The 22,469-nt window shown below is 33.9% G+C and overlaps 1 protein-coding gene and 1 long non-coding RNA gene across 5 annotated transcripts; one reads left to right on the top strand and one right to left on the bottom strand.

Annotated features, from left to right (window-relative positions):
• Positions 1–5,907: 5,907 nt before the first annotated feature.
• Positions 5,908–10,709, top strand: LOC128182994 (neuronal acetylcholine receptor subunit beta-2-like). Of its 3 annotated transcripts, XM_052851781.1 has the most exons (6): positions 5,922–6,174; positions 6,948–7,129; positions 7,548–7,592; positions 7,683–7,807; positions 9,315–9,853; positions 10,006–10,708. In XM_052851781.1, the coding sequence occupies exons 1-6, from the start codon at positions 6,138–6,140 to the stop codon at positions 10,362–10,364; spliced, it is 1,287 nt and encodes a 428-aa protein (XP_052707741.1). In that variant the 5' UTR covers positions 5,922–6,137; the 3' UTR covers positions 10,365–10,708. The 3 variants fall into 3 exon arrangements, with proteins under 3 accessions (XP_052707751.1, XP_052707741.1, XP_052707746.1); XM_052851791.1 differs by lacking the exon at positions 9,315–9,853 and having other exon boundaries at positions 5,908–6,174; positions 10,006–10,138; XM_052851786.1 differs by lacking the exon at positions 5,922–6,174 and having other exon boundaries at positions 6,938–7,129; positions 10,006–10,709.
• A 241-nt stretch (positions 10,710–10,950) lies between these two features.
• Positions 10,951–12,141, bottom strand: LOC128183025 (uncharacterized). Of its 2 annotated transcripts, none has more exons than XR_008243519.1 (3): positions 11,562–12,141; positions 11,283–11,402; positions 10,951–11,125 (listed from the first exon to the last, which is right to left on the bottom strand). It is a non-coding gene; the product is annotated as an uncharacterized LOC128183025 (long non-coding RNA). The 2 variants fall into 2 exon arrangements; XR_008243520.1 differs by having other exon boundaries at positions 11,283–11,393; positions 11,562–12,139.
• Positions 12,142–22,469: the final 10,328 nt, after the last annotated feature.

Genomic DNA, 22,469 nt, shown 5'->3' with positions numbered 1-22,469 from the left:
CTTAAAACATGAAAGTATAATAACTAATGTTTATACAGCCGAATGGTCAACCCCAATACCAAACCACTTATTATACCACTTTCTTCACAACAAATAATTCTTTTTTTTTATTATTTCAAAGCAGCTACAGTATGACAAGTTTTGCTGTACATTCAATGAATGCATTCATAAATGTATCAGATGTAGCGAAAGCCATCCACAGAACTCTCAGACCACAGACCTTTCGCGCACCAACTTTTTAGCACCAAGGGAAATACTTTGACAGCAGTTTTGACTACACGGGCGAAACAAGTCCGTTTAGATCACGATAAGGTCTAAGGTATCCGCATCTGTACACCATTACAGCAGATAGTTAGACGGAAAGGGTTCTAGGAAGATCATTTTAGGTACAGAAACTTTCAATATACCTGGATGGATACCCATATGTTGGTGTAGAATGGGTTCATGGATATTCTACGACTTTGAGATAAATCACCCTTAACCTCGATCGGTTAGAGGTCACATCAAAATAAATCAAAGTCGACAATAAAAAGGATAAATTTATGAGACTAAGTAAAATCTGAATGGTATAATGCATCTGATACATTTAATAGATATAATTATATAAAATCTGTAAAGATTGCTCTCTGTTGCCTTAAGGTGGCTCTATACACCCACAGTTTATTCCAATTTTCAATAGAAGACCACAAAACATAAACTTATCAAATATTAAAATGACGATAGGTATACCATAGGTATTTTTAAAGAATTTTTTAATGTTTTTTCGTGTTTTTGTTAAATATTTTTTAAAAAGACAGCTATCAACAAATTGAGAGAAATTATTATGTCATATGATGGATATTTCCTTCGGACACATAAAAAAAATATAACACTTCAAAACATTCAAAAATGTTATTATCGCAAATATTTTTAGTATTTCCCCAAAACATATTTTTTCATATTTTCTTACTCTGTTGACAAATCATCTGAAAAAGTTGCTTGATGTTATAAGAAAAATGTATTTTAATAAATGTGAAATAAAAAATTGAATGAAAACAATTGCAAATAAACACAAAAAATATTTTAAATTTTATTTGGTATGAAAGTTCCTCATGTAAGGGTTATCGTTCCTAAATCCCAAGGCCCAAACACCTTGGGGACTTTTCATTTCTGAGTTGAAGAAAATTTCCTAAATATAATGTTGGGATGATAAATACATGCATATTTCATTATAGACTTTGCCCTGTATAAGTGAATATATTCGCTTTAGTGCAAAACTAAGTCAAATAAATAAAAGGGGAACATTGACTAGGCTAATAGGATTTATGTATCCCAACCTGAGAGAAATTCAAAGCAACCCTCTCATCCCCGTTAGGTGTCGATATTAATGTGCATTAAAGTATATTATAATTGAAATATTTTCACCTGTTTAGAATTTTCTTTCACGGTATTCAACCCAAAATTACGTTTTAGAAATTTTTGGAAAGTTAAAAAATTTATTGTTCTCAACGGGAATCGAACTCATGACCTACTGGTTTGCAGTGAACCCACTAACCCACTGCGCTACGGTGTAACATATCGATGATGCTAAAGAAACTCTTTAAAAATTTATACTTGATTTTATTGTTTATTTCGATAAATAATGCCACACAACGTGAAGGTGTCACATACCACATTACTTGTAAGTAATGAATTTTCCAATTATCAAATTAAATCTATCCATTTAACAATTTTTTCAAAATAGCGGTTCCCATACAATTCACCTCAGTTTAAATCAGCCAGTACCGGAAATGCATGTTTCCCGATTTACTTTTTTGCGTACTGCGTCATCAAAAAGTGGTGTATAGAGCCACCTTAATGGTGGCGATATGGCTTTGTAATTAATCGTTCATCTTATAAAAGATTCAAACTAATGTACACACCTTCCATTTTCGTTTCCGCAATAAATCATAATTAAATACATGCAAAACGGGAAGAACATTACAAGAGTAAGCGTTACTTCTATACGATCAATCTCCGTTAATTGACAAGCCAACGGAGCAAAGACATTGTCCACTTAAGCAAACGCACAGGTCGATCAGAGTGATAACGTGCGGAAGTCGACTTCAAAATCGATTGCATATTCTACTAACAGCTTCTAAAAGGTTTGGTGGAAAATGGCTATTCATCTGTGGGATTACCGGTACTAGAAGCGACTTTGAACCTTGTTGCATGTTCCTTGAAAGTTTTTAATTTATTCTCCTTCATTCTTCAAGATTACTGGTGAATGTTTTATGGTTAAGGGTCAAGGGGGGTGGGGTGTTCCCTTGTGCGTTTTGGCATTATGCATATTCCTTATCTTTCAACATGTGTAGAGTATAGATGACTCCTTTCAACACGTTATAGAATTTAACAAAGTACTCCAATCCTGTAAAAGATAAAGGCGTTAACAACATTAGATATAAAACAATGACGAAAAGTACTCTCTCTTGTTTTTGTGATTGTGTGGTCGCATTAATTGATCCCCTCCACCGCACAGCGGCATAAAATGTTTTATCTTTTAGATCAATTAGGTTTTTTATGTCCATCTTTTTCTTTAAACAAACAATCAATGTCTACACAAATGTATCATACGTGGATCTAAAGGGGAGGGGGCCGAATATTGAAATCACATAATTATGGTAAATTTACCAAAACAAGATATTGGATACCTCAGCCCTGCAAACAAAATAACCCCTATGACCTTTTTCTCCGCATAGAATTTTTTCTAGATCTGCGCATGCATATATAATTTTTTACTAGTAGTACATTAATTTGCGTGTTGTCCCATCAAAGTTTTGAATATTATACGTTCGTATTCTTATATGAATACATTCATTACATTCTTTATACAGTTGGAAACTTCAAGTTCCTTAAGTTCATATTAACATTTAGTTTATCAGATGTTAGTAAGAAAAAAATTCTGCTTTTCATACATAACTGAGCAGTTTTTCTTATCCCTAGCAGAAACATGAATGCGCTATCAATTATTAATGCACATTATAATAATACCCTGGATTTCCTAAACTGAAAGCTTCTACGTCGATGAATGAAAACAATTGATTCTTTATTTTTTAAGTATCTGAATAATTGTTGTTCATTGTACGCTCATTTCAGTTATAGTCTGTCCCAAGATATTTATGTAGCACATTTGGAAGTTTTTTTTTTCTCATAAAAATACACACCTGTGTCTGAGGCTGTGAAAGAAGTGCAATTAAAATGCATGAAAGGTAAATATTTTCAAGATATCTTAATTGACACGTTATCAATTTTCACTCCATAAAAATATCACAGGAACAAAACCAGATTTCTTACGGAGATTTATAATGGGGAATGTTTACATCTTTTCTCAATTCGGAAGTCATTAGGAATACCTAGCAAAATGTTTCAACTTTATCATCCGGGCATGCTGCAATACAAAATCCCTGTAGACATCACTTTCTTTACCCGTGTCTCAAGACCTAACAACAGCAATGTTAAAAAGTTCTTTGGGATATGAACTTGATTGGTAGGTGATCAAATCTTCTGAGAAAACCTTTTGGATTCACAGGATGTAATCACGTGATCAATCCTGATGAACGTTTGTTTTAATATTTCTTAAGGTCAAGATATACTAGTAGTAAATGAAAGGTGTCTACAGGTTTATAAAATTCCAGACATAAATTCTTTTAACGATGCTTGATAACAAAAGCTTTGTTTGATATTGTGTATGGAAAACCCAATGACATATTTTGTTTTGAACTGTCATTTTGTATTAAATATGAAGGAAATGAGAATCACACCTCAGAGTTTTATCTTTAACTAGCATTAAACAAGCTTTTGACCTCCTCATTCATTTAAATATAACTTTTCCCATTATTTGATATAGAATTTGATATAGAATTTCAAGAACCTGTTTCATTTTTAATCAGGGTTTCCAACGGAAAAATCCGGTTATTGAAATGGTGAAAATGGCGGACGGTTGCAAGACGGGTACCCTAATTGTACGGATAACTCTTGCTACATTTTTAAAGATAGGAAACTGTTGTTTTGCAGATCAATTGTACATATATCAGAGGTGTGCAAATTGCTAGGCTTTTAATTTCTGATAATTAATGGAAAAAATACCAGCTTTTGAACTTCGTCATTTTTGGGCAAAATATTGCATATATTAAGGTACTCCATTTCTCTTGATGCGGTAGGTAGTGTTTTTCAATTATTTTATTTAATTATTACGTGTTTTGACCTGGGTTCCAAGTGTATCCTATGACGATGTTCCTCTAACTCTACATGGATTAAGAATGATTGGTATAGTAATATTTTTACTCTAATTGGATAATGTTGAAATCAATGGGGACACAATGTGGGGTCTTTAATAAAAATTATATTAATCGTGTTCCTGCACCCTGTTTCTTTTGAGAGAAGCACTTGGAGTCTTTGTTGTCAGATTTACTGTACTAAGTAGATAGAATGTTCTATCGTTAAAATGACAGAAGTCTTACGGACCCGGTTTAACGATAAAATTCGTCCCATATACTCGCTTCGTAGCAAATGAAAAAAAATATATCGCGCTGTATCTCGCCTAAATTTTCATATAATTGGTCTCAAATACCTACAATGTTGCTCTGTTATATTCCCATATTACCATATTAACTGTTTTTACAACGAAATCACTACCACTTTTAACATCACGTTTGAAAATTGGCTGTCTATGGTCGCCATGTTAATGATAAAATCCGAGACATTCAGAGTGCGATTTCCGACAAAATGGCAGTTAAATTCAAACGTGTATTTTAACAAAATGCCTTGGTACGACTCATTAAATGGATATTTTGTGGACTAAACTACATATGCTTGTTTAAAAAGGTTTGTAATATATAAATTGTAGTTTTTCTTTCCCCTGCAGATTATTTTTAACATACTTAAAATCGAAGCGAAGCTGATTCGCATCGCGGCTGCTTCATTGCAAGTATTTGGGACGAATTCTTACTGTGACCTGAGCGTAGCCTGGTCACGGTAAGATTATTCTTTCTGTGTACTAAGCACCTCACTTTAATTCCCTGGGTTGCTTGCCATTCCTATCTCTTCTGTCTAATATTTAACAATTTCTACCATTCTTCTCTTTCATGATATCGCTCGTGCTGTTCTATTACATGTGCCATTCCCTAATGTCTACAGCACAGCTGTTGATATACCCTTGGTGTAGACTAATTCAAAGGTTCTCAGTCACTCAATTTCCCCACACTTACAAATTCATTCATTAAAACTGGGCATTAACATTACAGTATGCCAACCCCGATAAAGTGCACCGATATCATTATGTCTACATTGTCACAAAGATTAAAATTAGTTAATTTACTTTGATTTAATCATCTGGCTTTAAAAAGTTTGAATTTGACCTAAATCCCTGCAAACCCTTTTATTATATACAAGCAAATTTGAGCAAGATTAAGTCAAAGGGAGTGTGACAAAAAAACTGGAGTTAAAGAGATGTGCTTTAACATTTATTCTCAAGACGCGGTTAAATGTTGCTGCATTTTTGTGATCAAAAGGACTCTTTTGGTAAAGAACCAGGTCAAAACGGTAAGCGGAGAGAACACATGAACCATACAAAACATTTAACAAGGGCTGACGTTTGGGTTATAACTTTGTTCAGGTCTTTGCACATCCTTTGATCAAAGAAACTGTTGATAAAATTTGAGTCAGAATAAACAAAGAGGGCATATATTTAAAAAGCGTTTGAGATAAAGCAGCTTAAGAAGTACAATGTTACATGCTTGCGGTGATTTGGAAAAGGAATAAATTCATGATTTTGGCCTGATATACAGTTTTGTTTAAGGCTATTTAACATCCATAGTCTCTCAAACTTCCGTAAATTAAGTATGATATAAAATCTAACCAAGTCAGCAGTTACATGTAATAATAACCGACAACTGAAGAGAACTGGTTTAAAATCGGTTATTTTTCTCGTTGGAATTGTTATCAATAAAACAAATGTATTCAGAGCATGCGTCATGGATTGGTGTCTTGTCAGGTAGCTAATTTGATCAGATCATTTGACGAGAATACCATATAAATGTAGACAGGTATATGTAGATCTTTGGACTTTAGTAATCCCAAGGAAACCAGTCTAAACAGCTTCCGTTTCAGCAGATTTTGAGATGAAGATCTTGGGCATAATTTTTTGCAATATACAGAGTAAGTACAAGAAATCTACTTTTAAAACATTGATTTTAAAAGAAAACTTGATCAATGCAAAATAATGTTTGTCAATATTATTTAAAATAAAAAGCAAATTATTTTAAAAGGGGCATGGTCACGATATTGGTCAAAAATTATTTTTCCGATTATTGTTTACAATGCATTAGTAAGACAGTTTTAATAAGTCCTAAGAGATAACACGAGAAAACTACAAGTTATCGAAAAAATCAAATCATTTATACTCATTTAGCTAGATTATTATTAGATTTCTTTAATAATGCAATCGATGGAAAATCCCTTAACTCGATATCCGTTTTACAAGATTAACCTTAAAAAATATCCCATGGGTTATCTTTTTTTTATTTCAAAAAAATATGTTCGCTACCTACTACTTTCTGTGTAAACTTTTGCATCATCCACATGAATTGATGATACATCGTTTTCTTCATTAAGAAATATGCCCCGAATTTAGCCTACTGGTTCCCATATTGATAAAACTAGAAAAAGGAGCCCGGAAAAGAATAATTTACGTCAAACTCTGAGGCAGATCTTTCCTAATTGCCCTGATTGCCGTTATTTTTATCATTATAGATAAAGCAATACAGAAATATTAAATTCTAACCGATAAAAGTCAGTCAGTTAAAGGGTTACATGTTGTTAGTAAAAAAAAAAGACCACGGGGCACCGTCTTTTAGCTATCTGTCAGCGGAAGCCTCAAACCGGATCCACTCACTCACAAATTTTAATAATATGATATCGTATGCTTTCAGTGGTGCATATGTTTCACCTTGGTCAAACAGAGGGGAAACCTTCTCGTCCATTTTACTCACTTTCTTTGGAGACTGATCTCCGCACCGAATTGTTTGAGACGAACCAGTATTCGCCACTCCAGCGTCCTGTTTTAAGGGTGACAACAAATGTGTCCTTAACTATACTCACTGTGAATGAACTTGTAAGTGCCATCCATTGATACTTACGAAGCTAGTTTTCAATACTCCTGCGTATCTTTATTCCGCATTTACTTGTTGAATGATAGTAATAAGTGAAATCTTTTACCGGGTAGCTTGTAAATTTGATCCATTTGGTAAATTAGATACAGACCCTTATTATCAAAATACTAGGTAAATGCTTTCATTTATGCTCGTAGAAATAAAATTAATAAGAGAATAAACTGCTAAAAAAATACGAATAATAAAATTTAAAGTAATAGATTTATTATTGTGTTTAATTAACATGTAGACAAGATCATTAGTTATTGGGGATCTAGTGTTTAACAAAAGTAAAAAAAATAACTTTTTGAAATGATTTTACATACACTAGGTACTGAGAATCAAATAAAAACACTAACACTAATATTTTATATTTTACAGAACATCAAAGACCAGTATCTTTCGATTTCTGGTTACCTTACAATAGTAAGACTTCCAATATACTCAACGTAATTTCACGAACACAACACTTAATTTCTGAAAATTTATTTCCATAAACTTCCTGTCTTTCCTAAGGCATGGGAAGATAACCGGCTATCGTGGAACAATCCATCCAAAACGTCACAAGATTATACCAATGTGGTGTACCTCTTCAGCGCGGCAAAATATCTATGGACCCCTACGATCATCATTGAGAATTCGTAAGTAGAACATTTAACTACATGTACCATATATCGCGTATTACATGTACTTTGCAACTTACTTTTCCTATATCTACAATCACTTCGACTAGTACTGCATGTATGCAGGTATGATAGTGTTACTTTTTCGTAGTATATTTGGCGATAAACGATGGCACCATGTTTTTATATATCTTTTGTTTGAAATTAGGGATAAGTACTTATGCGAGCTATAGGTTTTAGGGTGTCTTCATGGCAGTGTATTTGTTTTTCAGTAAAGTTTCAACGTTTTGAATAACAATACGTGTTCTCTAAGTAATCTTTATCATAGTGTAGACTAGTTGCCACTCAGAAAAGATTGAACATGGTGTGTATCGATTCATTTATTGGTATTAGCAATATTCATTAGTCGTTGAAGAATAGAGTGACATAGCTGCAAAATTGTATAGCTCTACGGGAAATTCGGGCTGACGGACCGTGGAGCTACAGTTCCGTCCATATGAAAAAACCTTTTTTGCGCTCAAAACGTTGCGCCGATTTCACATTACTAATTTAGGAAAATATTCTGTTTAAATTTAATGCCAATGCATTTCTGACACATTTTTAAAATTTTCATTTCTTTATCTGTCTTTGAATATATTTTAGACACCCACCAGTCTCGTTAAGTGAATAATGTGGTTTGTCTCTCTATCTCAAAGTGAATTTAACATACACCATTTTCTGAGGATAGGAAAAGGAAAATGTTTAGGCAGGTAAAGTGATGAATCAGTAGTAAAATATCGAAGAATTCTTTTGATCTACAAATATTTACAAAATATTTCTAATTTAGTTTATATTTTGCGCAATGAATCTACAGGTTTTTTGTATGGATGAAAAACTATAGCTCTTTTGTTCATCAACATGAATTTTTCATGGAGCTACAGTTCTTGGTCTAAAAGTAGCATAGTGTTGAGAAAGAGAGAGAGAACTGAAAAAAAACCCAAACAAATATTACAATTTACTCAAAACAAAACAAATACTGTGCATACTTAAATTATCCTTGTCTCTTCTTCTTTTCGCCCCGTGTTATTTTCGCCGTTATCCATTTGCAAACGGTTGTGTCCTGACATAAATTTTCTTTAAGAGAGGTAATTTGAGCCATTATAAATCATCCAGTCCATTGATAATGAAGGCGAAAGTAAAACGGGGTGAATATTTCCCTGTATACAGTAATACATAAAATAGTACCATTTTAACCAGAGCTTGGACTTTGGGTAGTTGTGTCAAACAACAATGTGACGTAGGCCTGTCAATTTCATTGCTAGCCACTCAGCCATGGCTCTTTGAAATCAACAAGATTTGTCTGGCTTTTGAGCTAAGACTTCGCAATTGGTATATATTTCGCTTGAAATCGCGTCATTTTAACTTGTTTTGACGCTAGAAATAGATAACGTCCAACCGAAAGTACAATGTCTTGATAAAATAGTACTAAGTCATTAAAAAAACGAAGGTCCCCTATCATCAAAGTAGTAAACTGTATTTACTTTAGAGTGGATGATGTGTCGACCATGGCTGATACTAACATTCCTCTACGAATTACAAGTGACGGAGCAGTATACTGGAGCCTCTCAGGGATCTTTAAGGTGGCATGCGAGTCTGATATTAGGTATTATCCCTTAGACTCACAGACATGCATCATAAGAATCACCACCTGGGGATATACACAAGGTGAAATTCTGTTGCAGCTGGATGAAGATAAACCAATAAACTTCGATTACTACAATCAAAATGGTGAATGGGAATTGCATTCGTCATCCGCGTACTACGCAAGCAACAGATACGAAAGAGGATTGTCTTTTTCTACGTTGTATTTTCAAATGACTTTTAAAAGAAAACCATTATTCCATATAATAAACACTATATTTCCTGTGGTTTTGATGGCGTTTCTCATACCCATGGTGTACAAGCTACCGTCAGAATCCGGAGAGAAGATGGGGTACTGTTTAACAGTGCTGCTGGCTTACGCAGTGTATATGTCCATTATCTCCGATAACATCCCAAGTACCTCAAAGAGTGTATGTTTTTTGTGTAAGTTTATATAATATGTTAGTTACTTTAAAATAAACCATACACAATTTGTTTTATAATATACACGACTTTCACTGCTATCGTGTTTTGTTAGTTTACACAGCCATGTCTGAATCACTGTCCAGGATCTCATTGTTGTCGTTATGTTTCAGCAATCTACCTCGGACTGACTTTGGCGTTCAGTACAATATCAGTGAACCTCGTCATCCTAACCCTGTATGCCTACTTTCAAGGTGAAACGGCTGCTCCTACTTGGATCCTCACAATAATGAGACGGAAATGCACGTGTGACGGAGAAGAAAACAAAATTGTGCCATGCTTAAATGAAGAAAATGGCAACAATATAGACGGAAAAGTCATGAAAATAACCCAAACCCCCGAGGCTAAAACGCTGACATACCACGATCTGTCCTTGATGTTAGACAAATTCTTTTTCATGGTGTACATGATTGCTATAACATTGTCAACACTTATACTGTTGATAGTTTTGCTCACAAATTATCATGCTTAATAACTACATTTTTGTAGTAAATATTGTCAATGAATAAACAGATAGATTGTCCTTATATATTTTTTCTCAAGACTCTATCAATGGATATTGCACAAGTGCATTTAAATTCAGATGAATTAATGAAATTAGAGAAAGCAAATGATAGCAATACAGCTTTTAATAATGCTATATTTATACCTGTTACACCTATGATATATTATAAGGAATAGCTGTTAACGAGGCAGAGCTAAAGAGCCGACTTGAAAACATTTTCCGATCGGGTTCGGTATTATTGTACTACTCATGAATGTATATTAAACTTTCAGAAAATTAAAAAGTTCTCCATGAAATAAATCATATTATTTCATTAAAATCAATAATTACGTATAACCTATCACATATTTACATCGCAACGTGTTACGGGGTTCAGCCTTCTATACTCATACATGCCAACTTTAGAAAATCTCCATGGGGGATTTTACGCGCGACGACAATTTCCTAGAAGGAAATTTCGCGGCATTTTGTGGTGTAATTGCCTTGTATAAACAATTGAACTTTTAGAAATTCATCTGTTTTTTTTTTATCTATTCATCATTATCCTAATGTGTTTATCAAACAATCTCCTCTTTCAAATGAAATCATAAATAAAGTACAAACTTTATTTTTATATATTAAATCAATCTTTAAAATCTCAACAAACAATAAATAGTATGGTATAGCAGTTCAAAAAGCACTAAGTTCTGCAACGCAGTTGGCAAACAGGACCTCTGCTCTTGTGACATCTACAAAATAAAATGAATAATTAAATAAATTAAATATCAAAAAAGCATTTATGGGTAAAGTTGCTAAAAAAAGTGAAAGAAAGTATTTATAATTGTTTCCTGGCTTAAAATTCTTAAGAGATATTATGTACTAGCTTACAAAAAATTTAGTTTATACCTTCATCTTGCTCCAATTTTGATTTCACAAAGAAGTTGGTAGCAGCAGGTGGCTTGATGGATGGCTGTTTTCCTGTTCTTGGTAACATCATTCATTCCACCATGGTCTTCCCTAAAATCCCTCAAAATAAAAAAAAAATATTACTCATAAAGTTTCACACATCTATTCTTCTTGTAGATAATGTATTAGCTGTCAATCTCTCCTTGTGTCATGTGTACACAATAGAAAGTACCCTGTCAATAAATATATTCAGTTGTACTATATATAAGTTAAACATACCTATTGCACGGCAATATACATGGTTGTCAATCCTGATAGTCATCCCGAAAATCGGAAATCTGCCTCCCGATATCGGGATAAAAGTTTCGTTTTCTTTGGTGGTGTAACCCCATTCTTGTCGAAGTTTGTGTAAATAGTGTAGCATTTTGCTATCAATCCCGATACTTCCCGATTAATTACTATCAAAACATGCTCCTCATTAGGTTTGCAAACACCCAGACACAGGTAGCGTACAGGTAATTACACCATTTTACACATCCCGATATACACACACGCGATACAGGTAAACAGCAATGTCTGTCATAATCCCGCTTTTTGATTGGTTAGCGTAAGACAAGCAGCGCGGGATTTGAAATTTTAGATGGAAATCGAGAGTTACTGTCGTAAAACGGGTTGGATTTTTTGAGAATCGGGATTTCGGGGTATTTTGACAATCCCGATCGGGATATCGGGATTTGTATTTTTGACGACGTAAAATCGGGAGAATCCCGCAAAAATCGGGATAGTTGGCATGTATGTATACTATTACGCATGCGTATTTACTGTAAACAAAACACATGCAGGGCTTGCGAAGACTCTCCTTGACATGTTTGCTGATACAAAAATAAAAATATGTCTTTTCTACTTCTCACAGGGAATAATTGTTAAAAAGTTTTTAAAAAACCACAATTATTATTTTGTATTTTTCGTTTTTATCATAGGAGTTGCTACAACTAAAACTAATTAATATTTTTGTAAATGAGCCCCCCCCCCCCCCGGGGGGGAGGGGGTTATTTGGCATGATTATGTCTGTTCATTTTAAAAATGAACCGAAATTGGTAAACCATTTATTAAATATCGGGTAAGTGAGGATGTGTTCCGTTTAGAGAGTCCCCTTAACCTCGTATACCATAATGACCGTAATTGGACGAAGATCTTGTAGTTTTCAGCACGTGTCAATTACTGTCAATCAAAGTCCACGTGGTACAAATAAACGATATAAGATTATTCCGGTTTGTACGATTCTTAAATTTCCGGAAGCTCATAATTACGTTAATTAAGTATGTGGAAAAGATTTTTATGTATTTCAACTATAACAATCAACGTTATTTCTTATTTCCTAACGACACAATAGGTAAATCTGAAGTTATTCACACGTTTTAAGCTGTACTGTCTCTTTAAGTACAAACAATTATATTTACCTTAGACATTTGAATGTAATTTCTGGGCTAAAGTTATACCACTATAACATTTGAGTAGCAAATTTTGAACAAATGTCTACGGATTATATCAAAGAATTTATTTTTTCGTCAATGCTCGAAAATCCCTTCCTAAGAAGAATCTTAAAAACACAAAAACAATGGAAAAAAAGAAATGCAAACAATGTAACAAGGGACGTAACGCTTCATGTGAAGGGGCAGAATAAGAGATTAGTTTAAACTTTAAAAACAAAGTCAAAACATGGTCCTTGCATTTCGACTTTCAAATGTTAAAAGGCGGATACCTTTTGCTGCAGAACGATGAGCTTTATACATTTATATATTCCAAAAAATCCTATTGCAGTGTTAGTAGAGCTTCATCTTATAAGTGTTTGGCAAGTTGTTTCATCAATCATATTGCATGTAGCCTTTGAAGCAAGAGTAAGATCGGGGGAACAAGTTTGGACTGAAAATCATTGGGATTGGGTTATTATGGCAGAGGTATGGAGTTTAAAATTTGCAGAAATGACATAGAAGTTATCGTATCTAGCAAGAATCTTCTCTATTTATTAGAGCCCCGCTCTGCGGGTGCCCTGTAGTGATCAGTCTCTTCGTCCGTCCGCCAGTCTGTCTGTCCGTCCGGGATAGCCTGTCCAGAGCATATCTTCTCTTCCCTTGGCCTAATATGCCTCATACTTTACCCACAGAGTGCTTTTGAGTAAAGAATGTGCAGTGACCTTGAACCAAGTTTCTAGATATAAGATATAATCTTATAAGATATAAGATTAAGGTCATGGCGGAATTATATATAAAATCCTTGCCCGGCACATATCTTTTACCCCATGGTCCAATCTGGTTCATACTTACTCACATACTGTTTATAGTCAAAGGGTATGCAGTGATCTTGAATAAAGTTCGTGAATAAAGGTGAAGGGCCAAGGTCGTATCGGACCGAGCGAAAATCCTTTTTACAGAGCATGTTTACTTCCCACTTATTCCTGTATGGCTCATACTTTGAATACACAGAGCTTTTGGGTAATGTATTTGTAGTGACCTTGAACCAAATTTAAAGGTCAAATGTGAAGGTCTAAGCAGAATTTTATGAAAAATCCTTGTCCGGAGCATATATTCTCTCTCTTTGTGCAGTCTTACTCATATTTCATCCACACGGTGCCTTTGATCAAAGAATGTGTGACCCCAATTATGTTAGTAGGTCAAGTGACAAGGTCATAATAAACCATGCAAAAAACCTTTTTTAAGAGCATATATACTCTCCACTTAGTCTTTTTTGGCTAATACTTTAAAAAGACAGAGCTGTTTAATTAATGGAGTGCAGTGACATTAAATCAAGTCAAGGTCATAGTTGATTATGATCAGTTTTAGACCGTAGAATATTTCCCATTTGCCTACTCTAGCTTAAGTTGAACAAAAATGCCTGTATGTAAAGGGTAATGAGAAAAAAAGTTCTATGTTAGCTGGAAAGTTTTAGGTCAAAGTCAGAGCAAAATTGTGCAAAATTCTTTTCATCCTATTGTGCATTATTTAAGCGGGGACCTTTGAGATGGTCACCATCTCAAAGTTGTTTAGTTATTGTTCATTGTAGAAGCAACAATTTTGGTCGAACTACATTGTGTAAATTATTATACAGAATTAAGTGGGACATCAGATTTATGGCATCCGTTTCCCTGATTATCAGCTTGCATGGAAGTACTCGCAGAATCCAAGGTCAATGGAACATGCTAGAAAAAAGTCAAGAGTTTGGCTGCAAAGGAAGTTTCAGATTTGCGTGCCAAAAAATATGTCAATTTTTTCCAAGATGGCCGTTGAAATTTTTGTTTTAATAAGTCAAAAGATGGTCCTTAAATTCATGAATAAAAGTGAAGCTTAGACCTAATTCCTTTGTATTTTGACTTAATATTTTGTGATGAGTCCTTTGACGCAATCACTCTCCGACATATTTTCGAAAAGACAGAATACAGGGATCGGAGGTAAGTTTTTGAAAATATTATTCCAAGCACACAGCAATTCCTGTTTTAAGTCATCGATGATACGGATGTAGAAAAATACGGTTTTACATGGTTTTTCAAAATAAGTCAAACATTTTCAACTATAGTTAAATAAGGGGATTGTGGGGGCCAAAAGAAAGATGGGATATTGTTTCTTAGTTTCCAGTCTTCCGTCTCTCGGGAGCAATGAACGGAAAAATAGTTGTCCATGGCATACTTAGATGACTTTCCGAAGTATTTCACAATTACAGGACATAGATGTTCATCTTAAACACTGATCTTTTTTTGAGAGTCCATACTACCTTCAGCAAAAGCCAAAATACCCATTCCATTGTATTGTCCCCAAACCATCAGTTTTAAACTACTTGCTAGACCCTGTCCCAGGTATCCCAAACAAAAGCCTTTCCAATTTTTTTCTGCTTTTCTCCAAAGTTTGAGCTATCCCTCAGGTTTGATATCTCATCGCTGAAACTCACATTTTTCCAGTGTTGCTCAACCTTCCAAGTTAATTTCCCCCTGTAATATTTAAGTCTTTTTTTCCTGTAAACTTACCGGACCCCCAATATCTTTGCTACAGTCCCCCTTCAATATTTTTGACGATGTTATTTTCGCTGGATAGTTCCACATGAAACAGGTTTAGGCACTGATCTATTGAAAATCCATAGTAATATCTGTTAAAGTTTTCCTCCAGTCTTCTTTACAATCTTTGATAGTGCTCTTTGGTTGCAAACTGTCATAAATCGTATTCGCCCACTTCGATGCTAACTCTCGACACTACCTCGTCTACGAAGGCGCTTCAAAAACCTACTGATGGTTGAAGAAGTCAAATGCAGAATATCTGCTATTTTTTGCCGACTTTAATCCACTTTCAATAGGTAAAATTTTGCTTTATTCTCCTCGAGAGTGAGTTGTCTGTCCTTTCCTCCCATGTTGTTGTTACATTGACGATGTAAAAATAACAGAGGTTATGACTAATTCCGGTTTACAAATGATATATTAAGCCTACTGCGGCTCGTTGGTGACAAAAAACCCCCGAAATTTGTAACTGTAAAATAAGATTTTATTGATGATAAGCATTAATTTTTTAAGGCGGTCATCTTGGAAAGTGTATCTTGTGGGAGGAGAAAACTGAGACACCCCCAGTTTATTGGCGAATTAACTTTTTTATTTTTCAAAATAGTAACCTAACAGCAAAGCGCAGAGTGTTAGAGCGTTAACTACAAATTTATATGTCATGAGATCAACTGCACTGAGAATTTTATAAATGTGACCTTTTCAAATTATTTAAAACATATTATTTGGTCTTATATTGTAAAATTTTAAAACTTCAAAAAAATTAAGTAACTTGATTAAAATATTATTTTATCCACATCAATATCGACAAGTGTCCCATACCACCTCAAAGTCAAATTATGTCAAATTAAGAAAATGAACATCTCTTCGTAGGCGTTACAGCTACAGTGGTTTAAAATTGAAAGTTTCTCCCCCCCCCCATCAGCACGTGGCGGTAAGCTGCCTTAATATTGTTTATTCATATCTACACATTCATTCATGAAGTGCAAGTGATGACATCGTCAGCTTCAGTTTCCAATGATATTGTTGATATTTTTTTGGTTTAAGGACGCTGTTTACTCAAGGTTTAAGATCTCAAATTTTGATTGTAATAAAGTCCAATGTAATGAATGAAATTTGTACTAAACACATAAAGAACTATTGAAATGAACAATAATTGACAAACCAATCGATATGCTGGCAGATTGAGGTCAATAAAGTTAGTTTAATACTATAAATGTTTTAGTATTATCATCACTCAATTTTTGTTAAAAGTGAATCATTCAATATTTAAAACTTTGATATGATATTGGCGCTTCTGGATGGTCGAAAAATTTCTTTGATATATACCTGCATCAATAAAATTTTTGCAGGATCTACTTTACTCGTCTGTTTTAATTTAACACTATAGAACGTGAATTTCAATGATAAACACAGTCAACAAAATGTAAATTTGTGTCTGTTTAATTGTCAGCAAATAAATGCAACTTTATAAAAGAAAAAATTAAAATGTTAACCTTCAGAAATAAACAATACACATTATTTAATTCACTAAATAGAAAATTCAGCGTCTTCTCACGATTTCGTCTGGTTTAAATCAACGATCAACATTTACGGCGAGGCTGGTTGTTCCAATTCCAGGAATGATTCTAACAAACATATAGGCATACATGTATACACTTTCATGGTAACACTGCTGTTCAAATTTTTTAACGATGAATTTTAAATTAACAGACGTACATGATCGGTTCTCAGAATAAGCATCGTAAAGCAAAGCGGCAGATATACATGTATCATTCAGGCATATATACCTCACAGGCTTTTTAATTACCACAACATCTACAAAAGTCGCAAATACGTACTATTAACTGTCGACATATCAACTATTTTCGTCCCCGAGAACGTCTCGTGGTATGTTTTGCCCAATTGCATATTCCAGAGATTAAACAGGTTGGGACCAATTGCCGAAATGGGATATAATAGCCCAATTGGGATATTAATGTAAAGCTGGCATGAATTCATAAAAGCATTCGGTCGCCATATTAGTTTCGATCGCTCTTCTACTGCCACTGGGGTATATATACCGGTTGAGAAAGTTACGGTCGATTGCTTTCCGATCGAGGCATTCAGGTTGCACGGACTTCTAAATGCATGAACTACACATTGTAGTAAAATGTTATAATAAAGATTATAGAAAACAACAATCAATGAAATACAAAATATATTGATTCTTTGAAAGGATTTCCGAGGTATCCGTATTATTTTGCACAGACAGGGTTGCATTACTTCGCATGCACATCGAACACGTGTGTTGTTCATACAGAATGCGTAGCGTCTGCATCTTCTTGAAAAACCCGGCGGTACTACATCCAACACAGTAGCTAAATGATAGCAAATCGAAGAAAGTAACAACGTAACATCGTTACAGTAACTATCCGTTCTTACAAAAACGCACCATTTCTAAAATCCATGCGATAATTGACATTGCTCGATCTGCCACAGTGTGTGGTTTGCGCATGTGCGATGTTATAATATATACAGGAAAATAACAAAATCTACAATTATCAGCGAATTTTTAAAGTATCTGTGCCTAGCTGGATTTCTGTCTGTCTTGTTTCGTCGTTTTTTGGATATATCTTGCCAGTGCAATGGTTGTTATATTTTTCTTCAAAACGCGTTTCTCCATGTCTTTTAGTCCAAGGTAACGTGTGTTAATTCCTGAATGCGGTGAAGCATGAATAGTGCTTTCGGCCTTATATAAGGGGTGTGTAGCGATGAGCAGAACAATAGAAATCGACAACTAATATGGAGGTAGTTGGAGATAAAAGGGAAATAATGCGTATTTATGAATTCATGTCAGCTTTAAAGTGCAATAATAAAAACAAGTATTCCTTTGAAAGGAATGATCGGCAATAATGATTCATTGATAGCTAGAAGCAATCAACATGGAATCACGGAACAATCAACAAAAAAAGTATGCTGTATTTTTACAAAACATAGAATATTTTGAATCTGTACACCATAATTTCATCATTATAAACCGTCAACAAATTTAATTTTGAAATAAATTTGGGGAAAGCCGTTCGTAAACTCCTTGTCTAGTTTTATATTTTTAACGTAATTATTAAATGTTAATGTATCTTCTTCTTCTTCTTCTTCTTCTTCAGAATACTGAGTAGGGCTCTTCAAAGAACATTAACACTTATACAAAGAAAGAGTTGTATTAAAATAATTTAATGCGACTGAAACCTTGGTTATATATCAAGCCGTCTTTCTAGCTACTATTATGCAACATTGAGGTCAGTTCACGGAGCATCTTCTTATGATTGAGGTAAGTTCATCGAGGTCAACTGAATTACTGAATGAATCCTTACGTGTGAGACAAAATGTGCATTCTTGAATTAACAGGTCGAACTGTATTTTATTTATGTTTGCATCTCTTAAGGTAAATGAATTGAAATAAAAATGAGTAAAATGTTATATTACTACTAAACCAAACTTCAAGTTTTTATAAGAACTACTAATGCAAGCGGAATGTGTGCGCACGTGGAAGCATTTGCCGGATGCCTCATATGGACACAACAGTGATCGGCCGAAGCCGATCACAATCAAAGTACTAAAAGTACTGATAGACGGAGGCATCATTTAGGAGAAATTAAACTAATGAAAATTTATATGTTTTTTTTATTTATGGAAAAAAGCGCGCTTACCGCTTATCATGCTAGAATATTTGCGAAGCGGTTAAGTAGTATGGCAATTTAAAGTCGCGAGGATATTTTTCAGGTTGACATCAGAGTTAGGTAGATAATATCAAAATAATTAGTGCTGTACTCTTATTTTAACCTTATAAGCTTGTTATATTACTACTTAAAGGTGTTTATTCTTTACAAAAAAGGAAGGATGAAATTCTTTTGCATCACAAAACAACATGGGAAACAGTACATGTTATTAAATGCATACAACTCAAACTCGAAAAATACAATGCAAACTATTTATGTATACATTTCTTTTCTTGTGTATATTAAAGAGACAGTACAGCTGAAAACACATGTGTGAATAACTTCAGATTTACCCATTGCTTCGTTAGGAAATAAGAAATAACGTTGATTGTAACAGTTGAAATAGATAAAAATCCCTTTTACGTACCTAATTAATGTAATTATGAGCTTCCGGAAATTTAAGAGTCGTACAAACCGGAAAAAATCTTATCGTTTATTTGTACCACGTGGATTTTGATTGACAGTAATTGACACGTGCTGAAAACTACAAGATATTCGCCCGACTCCGATCATCGTGGTATATACGAGGTAAAAAGGATTCTCTAAACGGAACACATGATCACTTTCTCGATAATCTATTAATGGTTTTCCAATTTCGGTTCATTTTAAAATGAACAGACATAAATGAGTCAAATAACCCCTCAAGGGGCCTGACTTACAAAAATAAATTTAGCTTGTAGTCAACTCCTATGATAAGCATGCAAAATACATGCTTACAAAATAATAATTGTGGTTATTTTAAAAACTTTGAACAACTATTACCTTGGAGAAGTAGAAAAGACATATTTTTATCAACAAACATGTACAGGAGAATCTTCGCGAGCTCTGCATGTGTTTTGTGTACAGTAAATACGCATGCGTAATAGTATAGAAGGCTGACCCCGTAACACATGCGATGTATGTATGTGATAGGTGATACATAATTATTAATTTTAATGAAATAATTAGATTTATTTAATGGAGAACTTTGTAATTTTCTGAAAGTTTATACATTCATGAGTAGTACAAAAATATCGAACCCGATCGGAAAATTTTTTCAAGTCGGTTTTTTGATAAGATGCGCCGTACTGTCTCTTTAAGTTTAAGTCGATATTATTTCCTGTGTATAGTGATTTGCAAACCCAAGGTAGAAAACGGCATATCCTAGGTTTTCTACACCTGTTCAAGACAACCTCTAAATTGCAAACTACTTTGTCAAACTACAATCCCCCCTTTTTCTATCTTGCTAAAGGGGTTTCTTGATTAATGAGTGTCGTCGATCCAGATATTCTCTTATTATGATCGTTATGAGAGAGAGAGAGAGAGAGAGAGAGAGAGAGAGAGAGAGAGAGAGAGAGCGTTTTAGGCGTAATTTTACGTACATTCATTTGAAATATACTAATATTAGATATTCATAAAATTAGTATCCACAAAAGAATATAGTACATTGTGATTAAATCCAGCTTGCGGTTTTAGTCCAAGTCCACGTGTTACCCCAGACCTGTTAATCAAATCAACGCGCGAGATGCACCACGTGTTCCTTCCAAGATAAGGGAAAACAGTTTCGTTCTAATAGTTTTCATTTCAAGTAAGGAGAACAGAAGCATACTTAACAATGAAGTATTATACACTGTTTGTGATGTTTTGATTTCAAGTAAAGAGAAAGGAAACATGCCTATCGATAAAGTATTCTACACTGTTTGTGATGTTTTGATTTCTAGCAAAGAAAAAAAAAGTATGTTTAACAATGAAGTTCATGTATTCTAAACTGTTTGTGATGTTTTGATTCCTAGCAAAAAGAAAAAAAGTATGTCTAACAATGAAGTACATGTATTCTACATTGTTTGTGATGTTTGGTTTTAAGTAAAGAGAAAGGAAGCATACTTAAAGGGGCATGGCCACGATTTTGGTCAAATTCTATTTTTCTGTTTTTATTATTAACAATGCTTTAGGAATGCATTTTTAATAATCAAATAAAATTTGAGGGTCAGTCGTTGAGTAATAAGCAAGATACTGGGCTCACAATTCTTTGTCATGTGACTCGTGCCCTGTTTTTGTTTACAAAGGATCAATACACCAAAAAAATCTTTTTCAAGCTGATTTGTCTAGCTTTCTATTCATTTTAAGCATAAAGAAACACTTTCTGGCGTGTAACACATTCATTTTAGATCTAAAACGGACATTTTTATTTCAACGTTCAAAATGTAAACAAAAGCTTTGCAAAGAATTGCAAGCTCTGTTACTAGCTTATAAGTCAACGAATGACAACAAAATTTTGGTTGCCTATTGCGAATGCCTTACTGAAGCATTGTAAATATTAAAATCGAAAAAATAATATTTTACCAAAATCGTGACCATGCCCCTTTAACAATGAAGTATTATTACACTGTTTGTGCTGTTTGATTTCAAGTAAAGAGAAAAGAAGCATACTTACTGTAACAATGAAATATTATACACTGTTATGTTTGATTTAAATAAGGAATAAGGAATCATTCTTTGAGTATTATGAGGTGATAATTTTGGTCGGGGCGTGGAACAAATCCAATAAAGCCCGAAGGGCTTTATGATAGATTTGATCACGCCCCGACCGAAATTATCACCTCATAATATTCAAAGAATTATTCCTTATTACTTATATTTATATAATTTTAAGCCATCGTACGATTAAATATTTAAATATAAATAAGTAAACCCCGCTGGCGCCTCAATTTGGCGTCATTTGTATTATGAGTTATATAGTACAAAATCGATACGTAGTGTTATCATAGGCAAAGACACTGGAAAATGTAAATATAGATTGATATTCTCTGTTTTGTGAAGTTTAAATCGTATACTTCTTTTTTTCTCAAAAGAAATTTTCTCTCTCTCTCTCTCTCTCTCTCTCTCTCTCTATCGTTAAGACTATGGATACAATAAACACATGAACTTAATTTTGCTATTTATTTTGAATTTGCTGATAATTCAAGTTCAGTTATATGGTACCAGTTTTAATGATATATAATATGGCTATTGTTTGCATCATATAAGATATTTTATCTATTTTTTTTCACGCGCGACACTCTTATCAGCTTAAAATACACCGACTTCTCAAATTAGTTGCGGGGAGGGGGGGGGGCTGTAAAGAGAGATACGTCTCCGCGGGAAATTAATTGATAATATGCGAACGATATACGACAGAGACAAAGAAGCACCCCATGTTTATTCATTGAATCTCATAATTATTCATTATTTCTTCCACCGCTAGATGGTGCTTAAGGAATCCTCATTATTGACGTCACCGGCAAGACAATCACAATATACGGAGGCTGTTAAACAGCCTCCGTCTAAAAATTTATTTTAAAAGATTTGATATAAATCCGCATTAATGTGAATTAATGTGAATCAAATGCAACAACGTTTGGTTAAGAAGTGGCT

The sequence above is a fragment of the Crassostrea angulata genome, chromosome 1, assembly GCF_025612915.1.
Source record: "Crassostrea angulata isolate pt1a10 chromosome 1, ASM2561291v2, whole genome shotgun sequence".
Classification (NCBI taxonomy): domain Eukaryota; kingdom Metazoa; phylum Mollusca; class Bivalvia; order Ostreida; family Ostreidae; genus Magallana; species Magallana angulata.
This window is presented reverse-complemented; position numbering and strand designations above follow the sequence as displayed.

Excerpts from the sequence above, each read along its gene's own strand:
- LOC128182994 (XM_052851781.1), top strand. The coding sequence starts at position 6,138 with ATGAAGATCTTGGGCATAATTTTTTGCAATATACAGA. Across the intron at positions 7,130-7,547 it reads TACTCACTGTGAATGAACTT|AACATCAAAGACCAGTATCT; the intron begins GTAAGTGCCATC and ends TATATTTTACAG. Across the intron at positions 7,808-9,314 it reads ACGATCATCATTGAGAATTC|AGTGGATGATGTGTCGACCA; the intron begins GTAAGTAGAACA and ends TATTTACTTTAG.